At 51.9% G+C, this 15,876-nt stretch overlaps 2 protein-coding genes across 4 annotated transcripts in view; one reads left to right on the top strand and one right to left on the bottom strand.

The window, feature by feature from the left end:
* Positions 1-597: 597 nt before the first annotated feature.
* The window catches only part of LOC144132566 (uncharacterized), a 132,663-nt gene continuing 117,384 nt past the window's right edge, over positions 598-15,876 (bottom strand). For 2 of the 3 annotated variants that reach the window (XM_077665057.1, XM_077665056.1), the window contains exons 4-6: positions 1,736-1,904; positions 1,324-1,400; positions 632-958 (exon numbers count right to left, since the gene is read on the bottom strand). In XM_077665057.1, coding sequence (XP_077521183.1) covers positions 909-958; positions 1,324-1,400; positions 1,736-1,904 — 296 coding nt within the window. In that variant the 3' untranslated portion in view covers positions 632-908. Of the gene's footprint in view, positions 959-1,323; positions 1,401-1,735; positions 1,905-15,876 lie in introns of all 3 variants that reach the window. The other variant, XM_077665058.1, reaches the window with a different exon arrangement.
* Positions 9,430-11,521, top strand: LOC144134848 (uncharacterized). Its single transcript, XM_077667662.1, has 4 exons — positions 9,430-9,820; positions 9,899-9,949; positions 10,684-10,755; positions 10,827-11,521. Exons 1-4 carry the CDS (start codon positions 9,754-9,756, stop codon positions 11,519-11,521), a joined length of 885 nt encoding a protein of 294 aa, XP_077523788.1. The 5' UTR covers positions 9,430-9,753.

Genomic DNA, 15,876 nt, shown 5'->3' with positions numbered 1-15,876 from the left:
ACAGTAGCACGCCGACACCTCAACCAGCTGCGTGGATTTACGACGCCTGCTGACAGCAGTCCGGCATCCGAGAAAACACGAGCACCGTCTAACCACATAGCCTGGCACCTCTCCCCGGAGGAAAAGACTTCGCCCAGGGCAGACCTAGAAGACACAGCGACTAACAGCCAACCTACAAGTGCTTCTCCCCCGAGCGCACAAAGCCAGCGCGCCTCCACGCGTCCGCGCAGACCCCCTGCATGCTACCAGGCAACTTTCTAAAGGGGGAAGGAAGTGTTGTGTCCCCTGTGCTGTGTCCCCTTCTTTCGTTCTGTGTCACCAGTGTTCCATTCTAACGGCCACTTGCCCCTCTTCGCGCGCCGTCGCAAGATGCCCCCCCACGGCGGGCCCCCGCGCCCTCTTGTTCTGTGAAGCCACTCCCTCGTGTGGACGCCGCGCCGTCCCCTCTGTCCTTCGGGCGGCAGTTCGGCTTCCGCCTCGGTCGACGCTGGTCGCACCCTCTTTAGTAGTAAATAAACAGTGTGAAATTATCGCGTGTCTTTTGCTGCATTGACAACAACTTCCGGACACGACACTATACGAGGTCTTTTAGAAAGCTATCTGATGTGCATTTATTCAGGGTTATCATGAAATGTATACTTCGCTATGAATTGCAGCAAATCCATTTCCATGTCCCGTTTCGCATGTTTCGGGCATGCACGCAGCTTGTGGGCAACTAGCTGCCCATAGACTGACGCTTGGTCCTTGTCCTCAGTTATCAAGGCGTCAACTTTTTCAATGTCGTCCTGCCACCGAGACCTCTCTTTCCTTTTCTTTCCTCTGCCAGACCGAGGGGCTGCCAGGGTTCTTGCAGCGGTGCTGGCTTGTGAGCTCCCGTTTGGTGTGTGTGGCTCTGGGCTGGTACTTCTTTAGGGCACAAGTGGAGAGAAAGCACCATCTTCAGGAGGTTCTGCTCCATCTTGAATAAAGAAAAGAATTGCAAATTTTAAGCACTCAGAAAGGTTTTTGGATCATTTTAAAGAGTGGAAAAGTAAAGAAGTGATTTGTAAACTTCCCATGCTGCTTCTTCAAATGAAAGCATGTATTTCAGAACAGAGCCCACACAGGACAAGATGGTGTTCAGCATAAGTTGAATGCAGTGCATACAATGATCGCTTCCTGCTCTTAACTAAACCACCTTGCAGTGTTTCAGCATCAGAAGTAAATAAATTATTTTCACATCTGAGAGACTTCACTGCTGGCTCATTATATTGCAAGTGTGGGTACTTGTGAACGACAGTGTTTGCAGGTGCATAGCAGCATAACTGGAATGTAAATTTGCACCTTCTGTTTCACTGTAGATCGATTCCAGGACCGACTCTGCAGTTTCACTGTCCTGCACATGGCTGTTTGAGAAGGTGCTGAAAGAAAAATTAAGCGTCAGATGACACGGAACACCACACGGTTTACATTTCACAATTTGGTTTCTCGAATGTTTTATTGATTTCCTTGTTTGGAAGCACAGGCCTCGTATTCAAATGCAATTGATTAGCCTAGTGGTGGGCCCAACAAATGTGTGTGCATAACAAGACAGAAATTTCAACATCTACTGTACAACAGTTTATATGCCATTTGGTCTTACTGAGAATATGCTTTTACCTGCCCAGCATCCTTATGTTGCTACTTAAGGCTTTCTTCAGCTCCTTTTGCAAGTAAGTTATTTCGAAAAGTAACCCACGAAGCATTGGGGACATACCTGCCAATATCCACCTGATCTTTTAGAAACATCATCATGTGGAAATAGGGCCACTTCAGGTGCTGTGCATCAGCAGCTCCCGAGCCACTTGGCGCACCAGTCTTCCACGCGCGGTGCTTCTTCGTGAATGTATCACGAAGACTCTTCCACCGCCCCTGTAGATTATTGTCTGCAAGTAGAATTGCACAGATTAACCTCGGTTTACTACCACACATTACCATCAAATAAAACAGTTAAATATAATACTTTTATAATATCAATGACAGCTGTTTATTGCAGAAGCATGCCAGTATTTTATCTTGGCTTCCATTGACGTGGTTGGTTATTTAAGCAAGTCGGCGCGGATATACCGCGCGTCCCTTTTTATCTGACCTGGTTGTAAAACAAAGTTATTGCACTGTGTCTTGCTAGAAATACTAGTAGCAATGCAACCATACCTTCCGGGTCACATCCAACTTCGGTGGCCACTTCGGCCCACGCCGCCATCCTCTTCCTCTGCTCCTTGAAATCGTTCCTTGTGCTGTCCCACAATATGGGACGCTTCTGTATCGCGCCTATAAGTTTGTCGTTAAACTCCACGCGTGATGCTTTCGCCGACGTAGCCATGGTGGTGACCAGCGCACGCGCGCGAAGTGTTCAAGGGACGGCAAGGAACGGTGAGACGGCTGGCGCTCCCGCCGAAAACAGACGGAAGTGACTCCGACAGGCATTTCCGGTAGCGTCAGACGCGTGCGCGCCGCGTCAAAATCTAGCCGGTCCTGATCGGCGGCGGCGGGCGTTTTTCTCGACGCCGGGCGTCAAATCGGCGCCGTCAGGCGAAAATCGCCTCAAAAACGCTCCATGTATCCCGGGCTTAAAGCGGCTTCCTGACGGGGCGCACTATGCGCGTGCGAGTAGGGGGCAAGTTCTCCGAGCCTCGCTCGGTGGAACTGGGCGTGCCGCAGGGCTCTGTCTTGTCACCGTTTCTGTTCAATGTGGCCATGTCGGTGGTGCCGGCCTGCCTCCCCGCGAGCGGCCGACACCATGTGTACATGTCCATATACGCGGACGACATAGCTCTGTGGTGCCGGGGGCCACCGGGCGAGGCGCCCCGCGTGCGGGAGTGCCTTCAGGGAGCGCAGACAGCAATCGACGCCCGCTTGGACGGCATAGGTCTGTCGCTGAGCGCGAGCAAATCGGTAGCCATGGCTTGCGTTTCGCGCTCGCGCGCGCGCCCTGCGCCACTGTCGCTGGGCGGGACTCCGATTCCTTGGCGCAAATCGGTGCGGTACCTTGGCTTGGACATCGACTGGCGCCTTTCCTTCCGCCCCGCGGCGACCAAGGCCTGTTTGCAGATGAAGAGGATCACCGCCGCCGTACACAAGCTCACCGCTCGAGGCCAGGGCATCAGCCAGCAAGCCGCGCTGCGACTATACAACGCCGCAGCATTGGGGGCGGCACTCTACGCGTTGCCGCTCGTCTCGGTGCGCAAACCGTGCTGGAGGAAGCTCGAACTCCAGCACCGCAAGTCCCTGCGCGTGTGTCTCGGCCTGCCGAAGGACTCGCAGTGCGCCGCCACACTGGCCGAGGCAGGAGCGTGGCCGCTCCAGCTCCAAGCGGCGCGCAGGGCACTGCACCACACTGATCGTCTGCATCGCGCACCGGACGGCGGCCCGCTATTACAACGAATACGCACGCACCCACGCTCGCAAATGGGTGCGGCGCTATTGGACTACGAGCGCCTCACAGAAGCCCCCCCCCCCCCCCTACGGCCCCTGCCCGCCCTGGTCTGCTGCCTCGGAGATACAGCGCGAGATCGTCGGCATCGCGGGAAAGCGGAGCACACCCCTCTGCGCTGTGCAGCACATGACCAGAGCCGTCATCCACGAGGATCTTCAGGGCCATGTCCTCGTGTACACAGACGGCTCAGTGGTCCGCGACAGCCGCTCCATCGCAGCGGCGGCTACCATCCCAGCCCTGCGACTGCACAGCCAGACTCACGCCAACTTCCTGAGTTCCTCTACCACGGCGGAGCTGATGGGGATAAACCTGGGCCTGGACCTGCTGCTCTAAATCGCACCTCCGCCACCCAGGAGTGCTCTGCTCTGCGACTCCCGCACCGCCCTCACCCGCCTACAGTGCATCGGCCGCGGTACCCCCCTAGTGCGCGGCATTCGCGCAAACATCGAGCGCCTTGCACAGCAAGGATGTGTTGTGCGCGTGCAGTGGGTGCCCGGTCACTGCGGCATCGCGGGAAACGAGGAGGCCGACGAACTTGCGACCGCCGCACACCAACTACCTCCGAGCGATCCCCCGCTAGCGCTGGAGGACGTGCGAGCGGTCATACACGATCATCTCCGACGGCAGCACCCCGACCCACGCATCGCGGGAGGTGAGCGCATTCCAAGCATCAACGGCTGCCGCGCCCTATCGCGGGCGCAACGCGCAATGATCCTCTGCGCGCGCATCGGCTGCGTGTGGCCTGGGGACCGACGGGTGCGCCACGGACTAGCGACGAGCGAAGTGTGTGTTGGATGCGGTGCAGTGGAGACACTGGAACATCTGCTACTTCGCTGCACCGCGTTCGCTGACGCTCGTCGTGATATGCTCGCGACCCACAGGGCGCTGGGAATCCTACCAGACTCGCTCAAGACGCTGTTGTGGCCGCAGGGCAGTGCGCGCACCCGCGAGCGAACAATGGTGAGCTTGTGTGTTTTTCTCGAACAGACGGGCCTGACGTCCCGTCTGTTCTGCGCCAGGTAGTGTTATGCAGTGACTGAACGCTCCGCTTGTGCTACCTCGGACGCTTACAACAGCTGGCCGCCCCACACCAGCTGTTGTGTGCAAGTGCTGTGCGCGTGTGTCGCGGTGGTTTCTATGTTCGTTGGCGCACGCGCGCAGCCATCCGCATTCCAGGCGGCGCCTAGCGGTGACACCACCGACGTCACCGGCGACGTCACGGGCACCGCGGGGCTCCCCCTGCGGGATTCTTCCGCCGGCTGTCGAGGCGGTCGGACGTGCGTTCGGCGAGCTCCGTCGACATCGGGGACGAAGTCGTGCTCAGGAGCATGAGGACGACCCAAACTGGCTGGAATCAGCGTCGGAAGAGCACCGGAAGGCTAGGAACACCAATAACCAACAAGGTGGGCCGATTTTCCTGAATTATAGGGCCGAGAAGGCCCCAACGGGAAGGAGACCGGGCTAAGCCTAACGAGGCTTAGCCAAGACAAAGGAGAGGCCTCGGCCTAACGGCCGACGCCCGAGCCCTCCCAGTGCCATGGAGGTGGTTGAGGGAAGAGAGATAGACCCGGAGGAGCTAAAAGCCCCAGGGCAATGGTTTAGGACAAGAAAGAATGGAAGACTAATTCCGGAAAAGGAAATAGCCGACGACCCCGTGGTCGAGACAAAAGCTAAGGACAGGACGGCCGCAAGGCAGGAGGGAAGAAGACTGGCTGCGAAATCGGTGGAGAAACAAATAACGAGAATTCCGCAAGATTTCGACAAAATAATCATGCGTCCCAGAGGTGGGATAGAGAAGCTACTTGTGCACGGAGGAGCGTTTCTGGCGAACGCCATCGCCGAAGCGGCCGAGGTCGGAGAAGGCAGCAGAGAGGACATAATCACCTTCAACAGGAAACAGCAGTCCATCATGATAGCCACCGGAGATGGAAATAGAAGAGAGAAATACGCGTCGCTAACAGAGCTGAAGATAGGCGACGTAGAGACAACGCTGAACGCGTACCTGACCCCGCCGGAAAACTGCGGGAAGGGAGTGATCTACGACGCCCCGGACTTCTGGACGGAGGAAGAAATTTTCGAAAGACTAGAGCAACACGGAGCCAAGAACCCACCCATACTGGGAGTGAGAAGATTAGGGAAAGAATCCAAGGCCGTCCTAATCCTGTTCGAAAGCAACAGGGTGCCATGGCACGTGTACCTATCCCCAACGCCGACGAGGTGCGTCCTCTACAAGAAAAGGTACGAAGTCTGTTACGCATGCGGACGAATGGGACACCGACAGGACGTCTGCCCGGACCCAGAAAACGAAGTGCAGAAGCTGCGGAGAAGAGAACCCAGCAGAAGGCCACAAATGCAAGACCAAATGCCAACTATGCGCAAAGGAACACCCACTAGGAGACCGAAGATGCAAGGAAATATACAGAACACCGTACGAGATCAAGAAGAAGATCTGGGAAAAAAGGCAGGAAGAAGAGACCCGCAGGAACGACCAGAAGCCTACAGGAAGAACGGATCGCCGAGACGACAGCTTCCCCAGATTGGGGGAAGGCGAGGCAAGGCACCAGACGCCCCCAGGAAAACCGGGAGCCCCCAAAGGACAGGGAGGACTCGGGGAACAAAGAAGGGCGAGATCCAGATCACGGTCCAGGGACCCGGAGAGATCGAGGCCCAGGGACCCAAAGGACCCCTGGGGAAAAGGACGCAGCGACCGGAGCAGAGAGCCGAGCAAGGAGCCGAAAACAGTAAGCTTTGCAGGAGGGGCCTCCCAGGCTAAAGATGACAACGACAGGGAGATAGAAAAACTTAACAGAGGGGCCTCCCAGGCTAAAGATGATAAAGACAGAGAGATAGAAAAACTTAAAAAACAGGAAGAGGAGCTACAGAGACTCCTGAAAAAGCACATAGAGGGGAGCGCAAAAGCAGCTCCACTAGAGATGAAACAAGCAGAACAGCCCAAAACAGGTACAAAGCAGACCGGACCTCTTACGCAGAAACCCCAGGCGACAGGGCAGGTAACGGAGGAGGCGGAAAAAGCAAGGAGACCCCCACTCAAACGCAAAGGGGACGAGGAGGTAGATATATGGGAAACGCTCAGGAAAGAGAGCGAAGCGAATAGGCTAGCAATCTCCACCCTACAAGCCGAGATGAGGGAATTCATGATGCAGATAACGCAGGCAATAGGACAGCTGCAGTCTGAAGTCCAGGCTCAGAGAACAGAATTACAAAGCCAGAGAGCGGAGCTGATAGCCCACGCGGAGCAACATAAACGAACGGAGGAAGCAATAGCACGAATCCAACATGGATAGAAAGGCCAAAAACAAGACCCTCATTTGGCAGTGGAACTGCGAAGCAAGCGAGCGGTATTGCAACAATACATCGATACATTAGAGGAAAAGCCCCTGGCCATAGCCCTGCAAGAAACTGGTAAGCGGCTAAATCTACCAGGGTATCAAGCATTCCACAGTGATAGAGGGGAGAAATCTCACGTCACCACATACGTTAAAAGGAACATAGCAACAATTGAGCATGAGCTAAACACGGCAGAGGCAGAAGTCGTCCTAGTAGAGATGATAACGGGCAAAAAGAATGAACCAAGCCTGTTCCTACTAAACGTGTACTCGAGACCGAAGCAGCAAAAAGTCAGGTTCAGGGCAATATTTCGGAAAGCAATGAAAGTGGCAAACATTAGCCCACTGATCATAGTAGGGGACTTCAACGCCCATCACGAGGAGTGGGGATACAGTACGAGGGACACGAAGGGACGACACCTATGGGAGGACATACAGGAGTTAGGCCTAACCCTGCAAACAGATCCGGGGTGCCCAACTAGGAGAGGGAATAGCGTCATGGCGGACACCACACCTGACCTCACGCTAACCAAAAATGTTAGGGCAGCCACTTGGATGAACACAGGAACGGACCTAGGAAGTGACCACCTCATTATCGCCACGACGGTACGCACGGGCATCAAAGATAAAGCGGGTAGACTGCCCAAAATCACGGAATGGGACAAATTCAGGGCCCAAAGGGACCAGCAAAATTGGGGAACCATCCAAAACATAGAGGAATGGACAGAAACCCTTAAGAAGCACGTGTTGGAAGCGACCGTAACTTTGAAGGGGCAATATGTTCTAGAACTAGCAGACAACAAACTGCTGCACATGTGGGAGGCCAAAAATGGACTCGAACGCAGATGGAAGACGCAGAGATGGAATAGGAACCTCAGGTGAAGAATAGCAAGACTAAATCGGGACATAGAAAAATATGCACGACAGTTGTGTGAGCAAAACTGGTGCAGCAGGTGCGACGAGATGGAAAGGGGTATGAGCTTAACAAAGACCTGGAACCTATTAAGGCACCTACTCGACCCTACCAACTCTAAAACGCAGGCGAGCATTAGTCTAGCCAAGACAAAGCACATCTATGAGGGGACGGACGAGGAGTTCGTTAAAGAAATTATACAAACATATATAGGGGACACGAAGAGGGTAGAACTCCCAGAGTACCAGGGTCCCCCGATGGAGCTTTTAGACGGCCCAATAACAGAAGCGGAGGTAAGGGCGGAAATAATTAAGCTAAAGTCAAAATCGGCCCCGGGCCCAGACGGCATCACCAACAAAACCCTGAGGAACCTAGATGATGGCTCAATAACAGCAATCACTGCATATATGCAGAAGGTGTGGGAAACCGGAAAGCTTCCCGCGCAATGGAAAGAGGCGAACATCATACTCATTCCAAAGCCGGGAAAAGCGCCGAAGCTCGAAAACTTAAGACCCATATCCCTCACATCTTGCGTAGGGAAGCTAATGGAACACGTAATTCAGACAAGGCTAACCAGATACATGGAAGACAACGAGCTCTGGCCAAGCGAGATGATTGGCTTCCGCCCGGGGCTGAGTACGCAAGACGTGATGCTGAGGCTGCAGCACGACATAATCGAATCCCAATCCAAAGATGCAAAAGTAATCCTAGGTCTCGACCTCAAAAAGGCGTTCGATAACGTCAAACACGAGGCTATACTAGAGGAACTACATAGTCTAGAGGTAGGTCCGAGAACATATAACTATGTCAAGGACTTCCTAACTGGGAGAGCAGCGAGGATCAAATATCAGGACATAGAATCAGGGAACATAGAACTGGGCAGCAGGGGCACCCCCCAAGGGTCGGTACTATCCCCACTCCTCTTCAACATAGCAATGAGAGGGTTACCTAAATTACTTCAAGGAATAGAGGGTCTAAAGTTCAGTATGTATGCAGACGACATCAATGTCTGGATAAACAAAGGAGACGACGGGCAAATAGAAAGGAAACTCCAGAAGGCAGCAGACACTGTGGTAGAGTATGCAGCACAGAGGACTGGCATGTTCACCAGAGAAATCTGAGCTTCTGGTATACAACCCAAAAAGAAACAGGCTCAAGCAGGGTGAGGACTTTAAAATCACTGTGGAAGGAAAACTGGTGCCTAAGGTAGATATGATCAGGATTCTGGGCCTATTCATACAAAGTAACGGCTACAATGATGAAACCCTAAAAAGATTGGACAAGTTTGCGACGCAAGTCACGGGAATTTTCAGAAGGATATCGCTTAGAGGTAGAGGCCTCAAAGAGAAGAGCCTAATGAAACTAGTACAGGCATATATACTAAGTAGGATCAGCTACGCGACCCCCTTCCTCAAGATAGGGGCAACAGAAAAAAGGCAGCTTGATGCCATAATCAAGAAAAGCTATAAGAAGGCGCTGGGCTTGCCAATAAGCACCTCAAACGAAAGGCTACTAACCCTTCTGCAAAGCGCGGACCCCGCCGTGCAGAAAAAAGTCATTCACCTGGCACTGGAGGCCGCAAGAGACCAAGAACTCTATGCCTGCCTTTAGATGCGAGGCTCCCGGCCCCCACCCCTAGGCCTGCGTGCCAGAGATGGGGAGTAGGGGAGCCTCTTCTCTGGTGGAAATAAAGGTTTTTGGAATGGAATGGGCTCCCCCTGCTGCCCCCTCCTTGGAGACGAAGCGGCGACCCAGCGCAGCCATCACCACCTAGACTAATATCGGTTTCCATTGGGCGAACAGGAGCGAGAGCAGCGAGCAGCTGGAGTAGTGCACGAGAGCAGAGGGTACGCGGGTCCTCGTCTCGCGAATGGAACATGCACGTTGCCCCGAGAGCAGAGCAGCACGGGAGAGCGCGTGACGTCAACTGTCATGTGACCAAACTTTTTCCCGCGCTCGCGCTGTCTGCATCCCGTCGCGCGCTCGCGGCAGTCAGCAATCCGCGCCAGTTTTGTGTCTGTCGCCGTCTTTAGCTTGCGATGGGTGAAGAAGCGCAGCGGCTGTTCATGGCCATGGTAAATGCTTCACCGCTAACTGCTACACCAGGTAAGCGTCGTCTATCCTAAAAATTGGCTGCGAAATATAACAGCGCTAATACCAGCGCTTTCTTTGTGTTCACCACAGCTGCCATCGATGCCTTGGCCTCTCGTGAGAACATTGAAGAGAGACCCGACGGTGACAATAACTACTATGCATGGGGCCATATCTGACGATTGTTTTCGTCCATTTCTTTCATTGCTCACAGTTTCTCGCGCCGAATGGACTATTTCGGATAACGGGGGCGTCGCGGCGTGACGCAACGACGGACGAGAACGGCGCCGCACTTTCTCGCTATACTGTCAAACCTTCTTATGCAGTTTATTGCCCCTTTTATCTGTCGATGCGCCCAGATTGCTGTGTATGTCTGTTTGACTAAATACGTTATTAACCAAGGTGCGATAGTAATCCGCTTGTTTGCCTTCATCTAATTATGCGGGTGGGCCAACTGAGAAATTTTTGTGGTTACGTTGCGGCGCAGAAAGAAGGTGCTTGGCAGAGTTTTCGCAGTCGCAATTGTATGCAAGGGCGTCCGCAGAACTTTTTCCAGAGGGGTGCACCCGATGGCCGGGTATGGGGGAGGCAGTAGGTTAGCACCAAAAAGGAACTATTTGTGGTCTAAACTGCGCACATGAAACAAAAATTAGAAGCAGCAAATTAGTTCTAGGCTTGGAGAACAAACATTAGAATTTATTAATTAACAAAGAATTGAAATCAATAAGCAAAATCTGATAACTTAATATCACCTAAGCTTGCTAATCAAGCTGTGTAGTTGTTTTCTACTAGTGCATGAATGATATCCGTAATTCCCGAGGGGGCGGGGGGGCCACCGCCCCCCTTCCGGACGCCCATGATTGTATGTTCACGTGCAGAGAACACCGCTGGGTCCGATGCCGGCGAGAGGGGACTGCAGCCAGCGCCAGGAGTGAAAAGAGGCGGTGGAGGTGAGCTTGTGCCAACTGCACTGCTTGAAACATTTTACGCTTTTAGTAAACTGGCCTTCTCTTTATTTCAGCTCCTGAGTGGACACCAGGAGAAACTAAACTTATGTTAGATTACTATTACAAATACTTTCCTCGGGTTGGCCCTTTCAAAAAGTTTAAGAACAAGAAGATGCTTTTTAAACAGGTTTGCCAGGATTTGGCCACTGTGCTTGGATGCCACAAAACGCCACAGCAATGTGAAAATCGTTACAAAACGGTGATGAGGCAGAAGAAAAAGGCAAGTGATAACAATAACAAATCAGGTGCTTCACCTTGTCCTGTCCCATTTGACGATGAAATGAGAAAAATTCAGAGCATAGATGACAGTCTTGAACCAGAGGTTCAAAGGGACTCTTTTGGAGTGACCTACAAGCCATCGGCATCATCGAGCGCTGACAGTTCAGCTGATCCGCCCTCACCTCTACTTGAGAGCTCCAGTACTGCGACGAACAGTTCAGAAAGTGGGGACAGCACAAAAGGGTCGGCAGAAGTCAAGAAAAGGGAATTCCGCGCTAGCACCAGTCGTATGCAACAGATGCAATTTTTTTTTGACCAAATGCGGGCTATTAGTGCAGAGCGAATGGCTCGCAGAAAAGAACGGGAAAAAGAAAAGGAGAAGAGGCGTGCTGAGCGGCGAGCTGAGCGCACTCAAGAACGCCAGGAACGTCGCAAGATGCACGAAGACAAACTTCAGCTCATCCGCGAGGCCCTGGGGCTCAGGCAATAAAGACAGTGCACTTCGAATGAACATGTTTTGATGACTGTTTATTTCATACACCCCCTGTGCACGGCCAAAAACAAGGCTTGTTTAAGTATTGCCTCAACTTTTATTTCACGTTTAGCACTGTGCTTGCTTGCATTATGGCAGATTTTGTGGCTGCCTCCTTTTTAGTCCCATCTTGGCCTTGATTTTTTCTCGTTTGACTTCTGCAAGTGCCCGCAAGAGGCTCTCTTCTCTAGAGGTGCCACTGTGAACTTCAACTGCAGAAGGGGTTTGATCACTTTTATCCTGGGAGCACAGACGCATGTCCTGAAGTAGGCTATCAGGTGAGTCCCCATTGTCAATGCAGATGTTGTGGAGGACACAACACGAGAGTATAAATTTCGACATGTCTACTGTCATGAGGTCCAAACGCTGTAGCTGCCTGAACCTACCCTTCAATTCCCCAAAAGCATTTTCAATGAGCACTCGGGTAGACGAAAGTTTGGTGTTGAAGGCCTTGTCAGAGGCATCAAGGCTTCCATAGTCTCGGATGGCCGTTATCAAAAACTCTCGAGATGGGTACGCAGCGTCCCCAAGAATTTGATATTTTCTGGCGCAGAGCTGAGGCAGTCTCTTTGAAACATTTGAAAGTCGGAAGATCCTGGAGTCGTGGATTTTGCTAGGTGCACCAGTGCTGGCATCAAGAAACCTCTTGCGGTTATCACATATTCCCTGCAGCGTCAAGGATGGATAATGGTGCCTGTTTACGTAGACTGACCGCACCTTGCCAGCAGGGCACCTAACAGGAATATAGCTCCCGTCGATGCAGCCAATAGTGTCTGGAAACCCTGAAATTTAAAAGTTGAGAAAGAATAAATGTAAAAATTTTAACAGAAGACCTAACAAAGTAGTAAGTGAAGTCGTGCTCAAACTCTTCAAACCTATCAGAATATAAGCTTGTACATGAAAGTAAGACCTTAACAACTCTTTGAAGTGATCGAACTGAAAACATTGCTTTCGCAAGCTCTTCAACGTCTTCATGCAGCTTACAGCAGAAATGATGAGACGACACTGCCTGTCACAACTTTACAGTTCAAACTAAATTCAAGGGTATCCTGTATATACTATATTTATTATGTTATATGTGTTTCGTGAAGAAAAGCACACAGCTTTCTTTGAAGGGTAATATACATGGCAAGTGAAATGCTGTTTTGATTAAGGGCGACTCCTATGATTTTGAAAACCAGCCCATACAACACATGAAGGAAAGAAGGCGACAGGACAAAGGCCTTCTTTCCTTCATGTGTTGTAACAGCTGGTTTTTGAGATGATCTCACACTAACAAGCCCAACTGTCTACACTAGTGCAACTCCTACGCACAGTACAAACTGAAAGTAGGACATTTTTTTTCATTACCTGCTCAAACTCATCGGCAAGCTTCTCCAAGTCATCTGGGAAGGTCACGATGCGTGGGGCGATGTCGAGAAGAAACGCCATGACGCGGTACATCATCCTGTGATGCGTGCTTTCTCCGAGCTCAAAGCGCCCTGCAACATCCCGTATGCAGGATTTGTTGGCAGCATACCTGCAAAAAAAAATGCTACAATTTTATAAGAACACGAAATCGTGAAACTGGCATCTTATCTAACCATCAAGCATTGCAGCGACGTAAAGAAAAAAATCCACATCTGCCCAGTTGTCTGAACAAGCTTCACGTGTTCATCAGGCACATTTGGTACTGCCATACGATATTTTCCCACTGAATGTCACAACGGAAGCACAGGCAAGAACAGAAATAATAAAAAACTGTGCAAGTCGAATTTGTGATCCCATACATTTAAATTCGCACGTGGGAAGAATGCGATCAGTTGAGCCTGGCGCTTGCGGAAGAGCAGTGACGTTTAAAAGCAATTTTCAGGCAGTATAAGCATTTAGCGAGAAATCGATTGCTAAACTCTCCATCACGCGACGTATTACTGCATTCAATTTCAGGCTTCGCACCCGGTTAGATGCGCCGAGACTTTTTTGCTCCTAAATTTCTTCAATCAGTCATCTTAAATAACAGCTCCTTTTTCTTTGCTACTAAAAAATTGCAATATCTTACCACAAAAAGGAGAGCACATGCTCTTGAGGCGACTTTGGGGGCAGGCCTCCGCGATCGGTCCTTGAGGGATAGTGTGGCGATTTCGCGAACTCAGCTGCAAGAGCATTTGCAACCGACCGCGACAATCTGAAGTTCCTGCGAAACTGGAGAGTAAAAAAAGAAACAAACGCAGGTAACTTATTGATCGCCCGTTTTAAATGGGATACAAGGACTCACCTCTTCGTCAGAATACGCGGCAACTGTTTTTTCCAGATACGACTCGACCTTAGGTCGCTTCTCCGGCGGGGTAAACAGCTGCTGGAACATCTCCTCGTACAACGCCAAATCGTTGTCATCGCTGCTGCTGCTGCTGTCCGAAGACGAGCTTGTGTCTGAGTCGACGCTGCAGCTGCTGTCTTCATCAAAAAGTAGCAACAACTCCTCGTCGAGACGGCGGCGCTTAGCTACTGACATTACGTTTGTTGGCACCGGCCGACTGTCACCGCTATTGCTTTCCGCCATTTCTCCTCGGCCTTCCCAAAGATAAAACCAGAAGTGACGTCAAAAAGGTCACGTGACTTCCTCCGTTGCCCTGTTACTCCGCCGCTGACGACGGAGCACCCAGAACTGCTCTCGGCTGCTCTCTGCACCGCAAAAGCACTCCTGCTCAGCCAAAGGAACACAACACTCCTGCACCTGCTCGACCACTGGTAGGCGCTGTAACTAGCGAGAGCACTTTGAGCGCAGTTAAAAGTGCTCCTGGGGCACGATTACGGATCAGTCTCAATCGAAACTGTCTCAAAAAGTGTCTCATTTGCCTCTCTCCTATTGGCCGGCGGCCATTTTGATTTTTTCGTCACTGACTGACGTCGTAAATGGCGCAGAAGTGGTGACGTTGGCCATCTGATTATGCGGGCAGATTGAGACGATTTTTTGAGACTGGAAAAAGTAGTATCAACACGTTTGAGACAGAAAATGGCGGCTGTTTATTTTGCCATACGCGGTTTGCCGCGCGAGCAACAGCGTAGGAGAGTGCACGAAGACTGTTTTGACTTGCCAGACGAGCTGTTTCGTCGCCAAATTCGACTCAGGAAGGAGACTGCAAAGTGGCTGTGCGACCAACTCGCCGATGAACTGGGAGGTACGCGGTCAGTGCAGCGACAGGTGTTGTGCGCGCTGCGCTTCTTCGGCACCGGCGGATTTCAAGGCGCCGTGGGCAACGAGGGCAACGTTGCCATAGCCCAGCCCACTGTCAGCAAGTGTGTGCGGCAGGTGTCAGCAGCTATTGTCAGAGTGGGGTCGCGTGACGGTTGGGTGCGGTTCCCGGCGACCCCGGAAGAGAAGGTGAAGGAGGGCGTCCTTCGCCACGGCAGCATCCCCGGCGTCATTGGGTGTGTGGATGGCACACTTATCGCCATCAAGGCGCCACGGGGCGATGCTGCATACAAGGCCGCCTTTTGGTGTCGTAAGGGCTTCTACGCACTCAACACAATGATAGTGAGTAGGCTTCGCTCTCCGTTTTTGACTGCATGTTCGGCCTTAAGCTCGGGCCTTGACGGCGGAAGTTCACAACTAAGCTTGTGGTGTGCTTTCTCTCACAGGTGTGCGACTCCAACATGCGAATTATAGCTGTTGACCCCCGCTGCCCAGGATCGGACCACGACGCGTTTTCGTGGCGCTATTCGTGGCTGCAGCAGGAGATAGGGCAAGGACTGCTGTTGCAAGGTGGCGAGTTTCTTCTGGGTAAGCAATAAGAAACCCCCACCGCGGTTACAAATTCCGTGGTGAGGCAAAAATGAAAACCGAAAGAGGTTATCGAGGCTTACTTCGCCTCCAAAAGGGATGACAACTGTGTCGGTTCGTCTGAATTATGTCTAGCAAAGAAACATCGAAATCTTACATGGGTACATTGGGGCTTTCCATTCCTACTGATCACACATGGCCCTGTCGATAATGTATTCACACTGCACACGGTGTCTTTGCGTGTGTACCTTGTTTCCTCATCCTTTATAAGTGTCCCTGTTTCCACAGAATAGTCAGTCGCAAGTTGTACGCTTTATGTGTGCGTATTTGTGCCTCTTGTGGACCGGTCGTCTTCGCGTTTTTTTTTTGGACATTGCTATGAATCTGCTGCCATTGTATCAAGAGTGATGAGATTGAGGACGACAAAGGCTACGCTTAACTGCACACCATTTCTGTTATGCAGGGGACAGTGGCTACCCTTTGGAGCCCTGGCTTTTGACACCTGTGCCAGGGCATCCCAGTGTGGCGTCTCCAGAGGGTTTGTTCAACTCAG

Source organism: Amblyomma americanum, chromosome 5 (assembly GCF_052857255.1).
Source record: "Amblyomma americanum isolate KBUSLIRL-KWMA chromosome 5, ASM5285725v1, whole genome shotgun sequence".
Taxonomy (NCBI): domain Eukaryota; kingdom Metazoa; phylum Arthropoda; class Arachnida; order Ixodida; family Ixodidae; genus Amblyomma; species Amblyomma americanum.
The sequence above is the reverse complement of the archived record's forward strand: the minus strand, read 5'-3'. Positions and strand labels throughout refer to the sequence as shown.

Excerpts from the sequence above, each read along its gene's own strand:
- LOC144134848 (XM_077667662.1), top strand. The coding sequence starts at position 9,754 with ATGGGTGAAGAAGCGCAGCGGCTGTTCATGGCCATGGTAAATGCTTCA. Across the intron at positions 9,821-9,898 it reads ACCGCTAACTGCTACACCAG|CTGCCATCGATGCCTTGGCC; the intron begins GTAAGCGTCGTC and ends TGTTCACCACAG. Across the intron at positions 9,950-10,683 it reads CATTGAAGAGAGACCCGACG|AGAACACCGCTGGGTCCGAT; the intron begins GTGACAATAACT and ends GTTCACGTGCAG.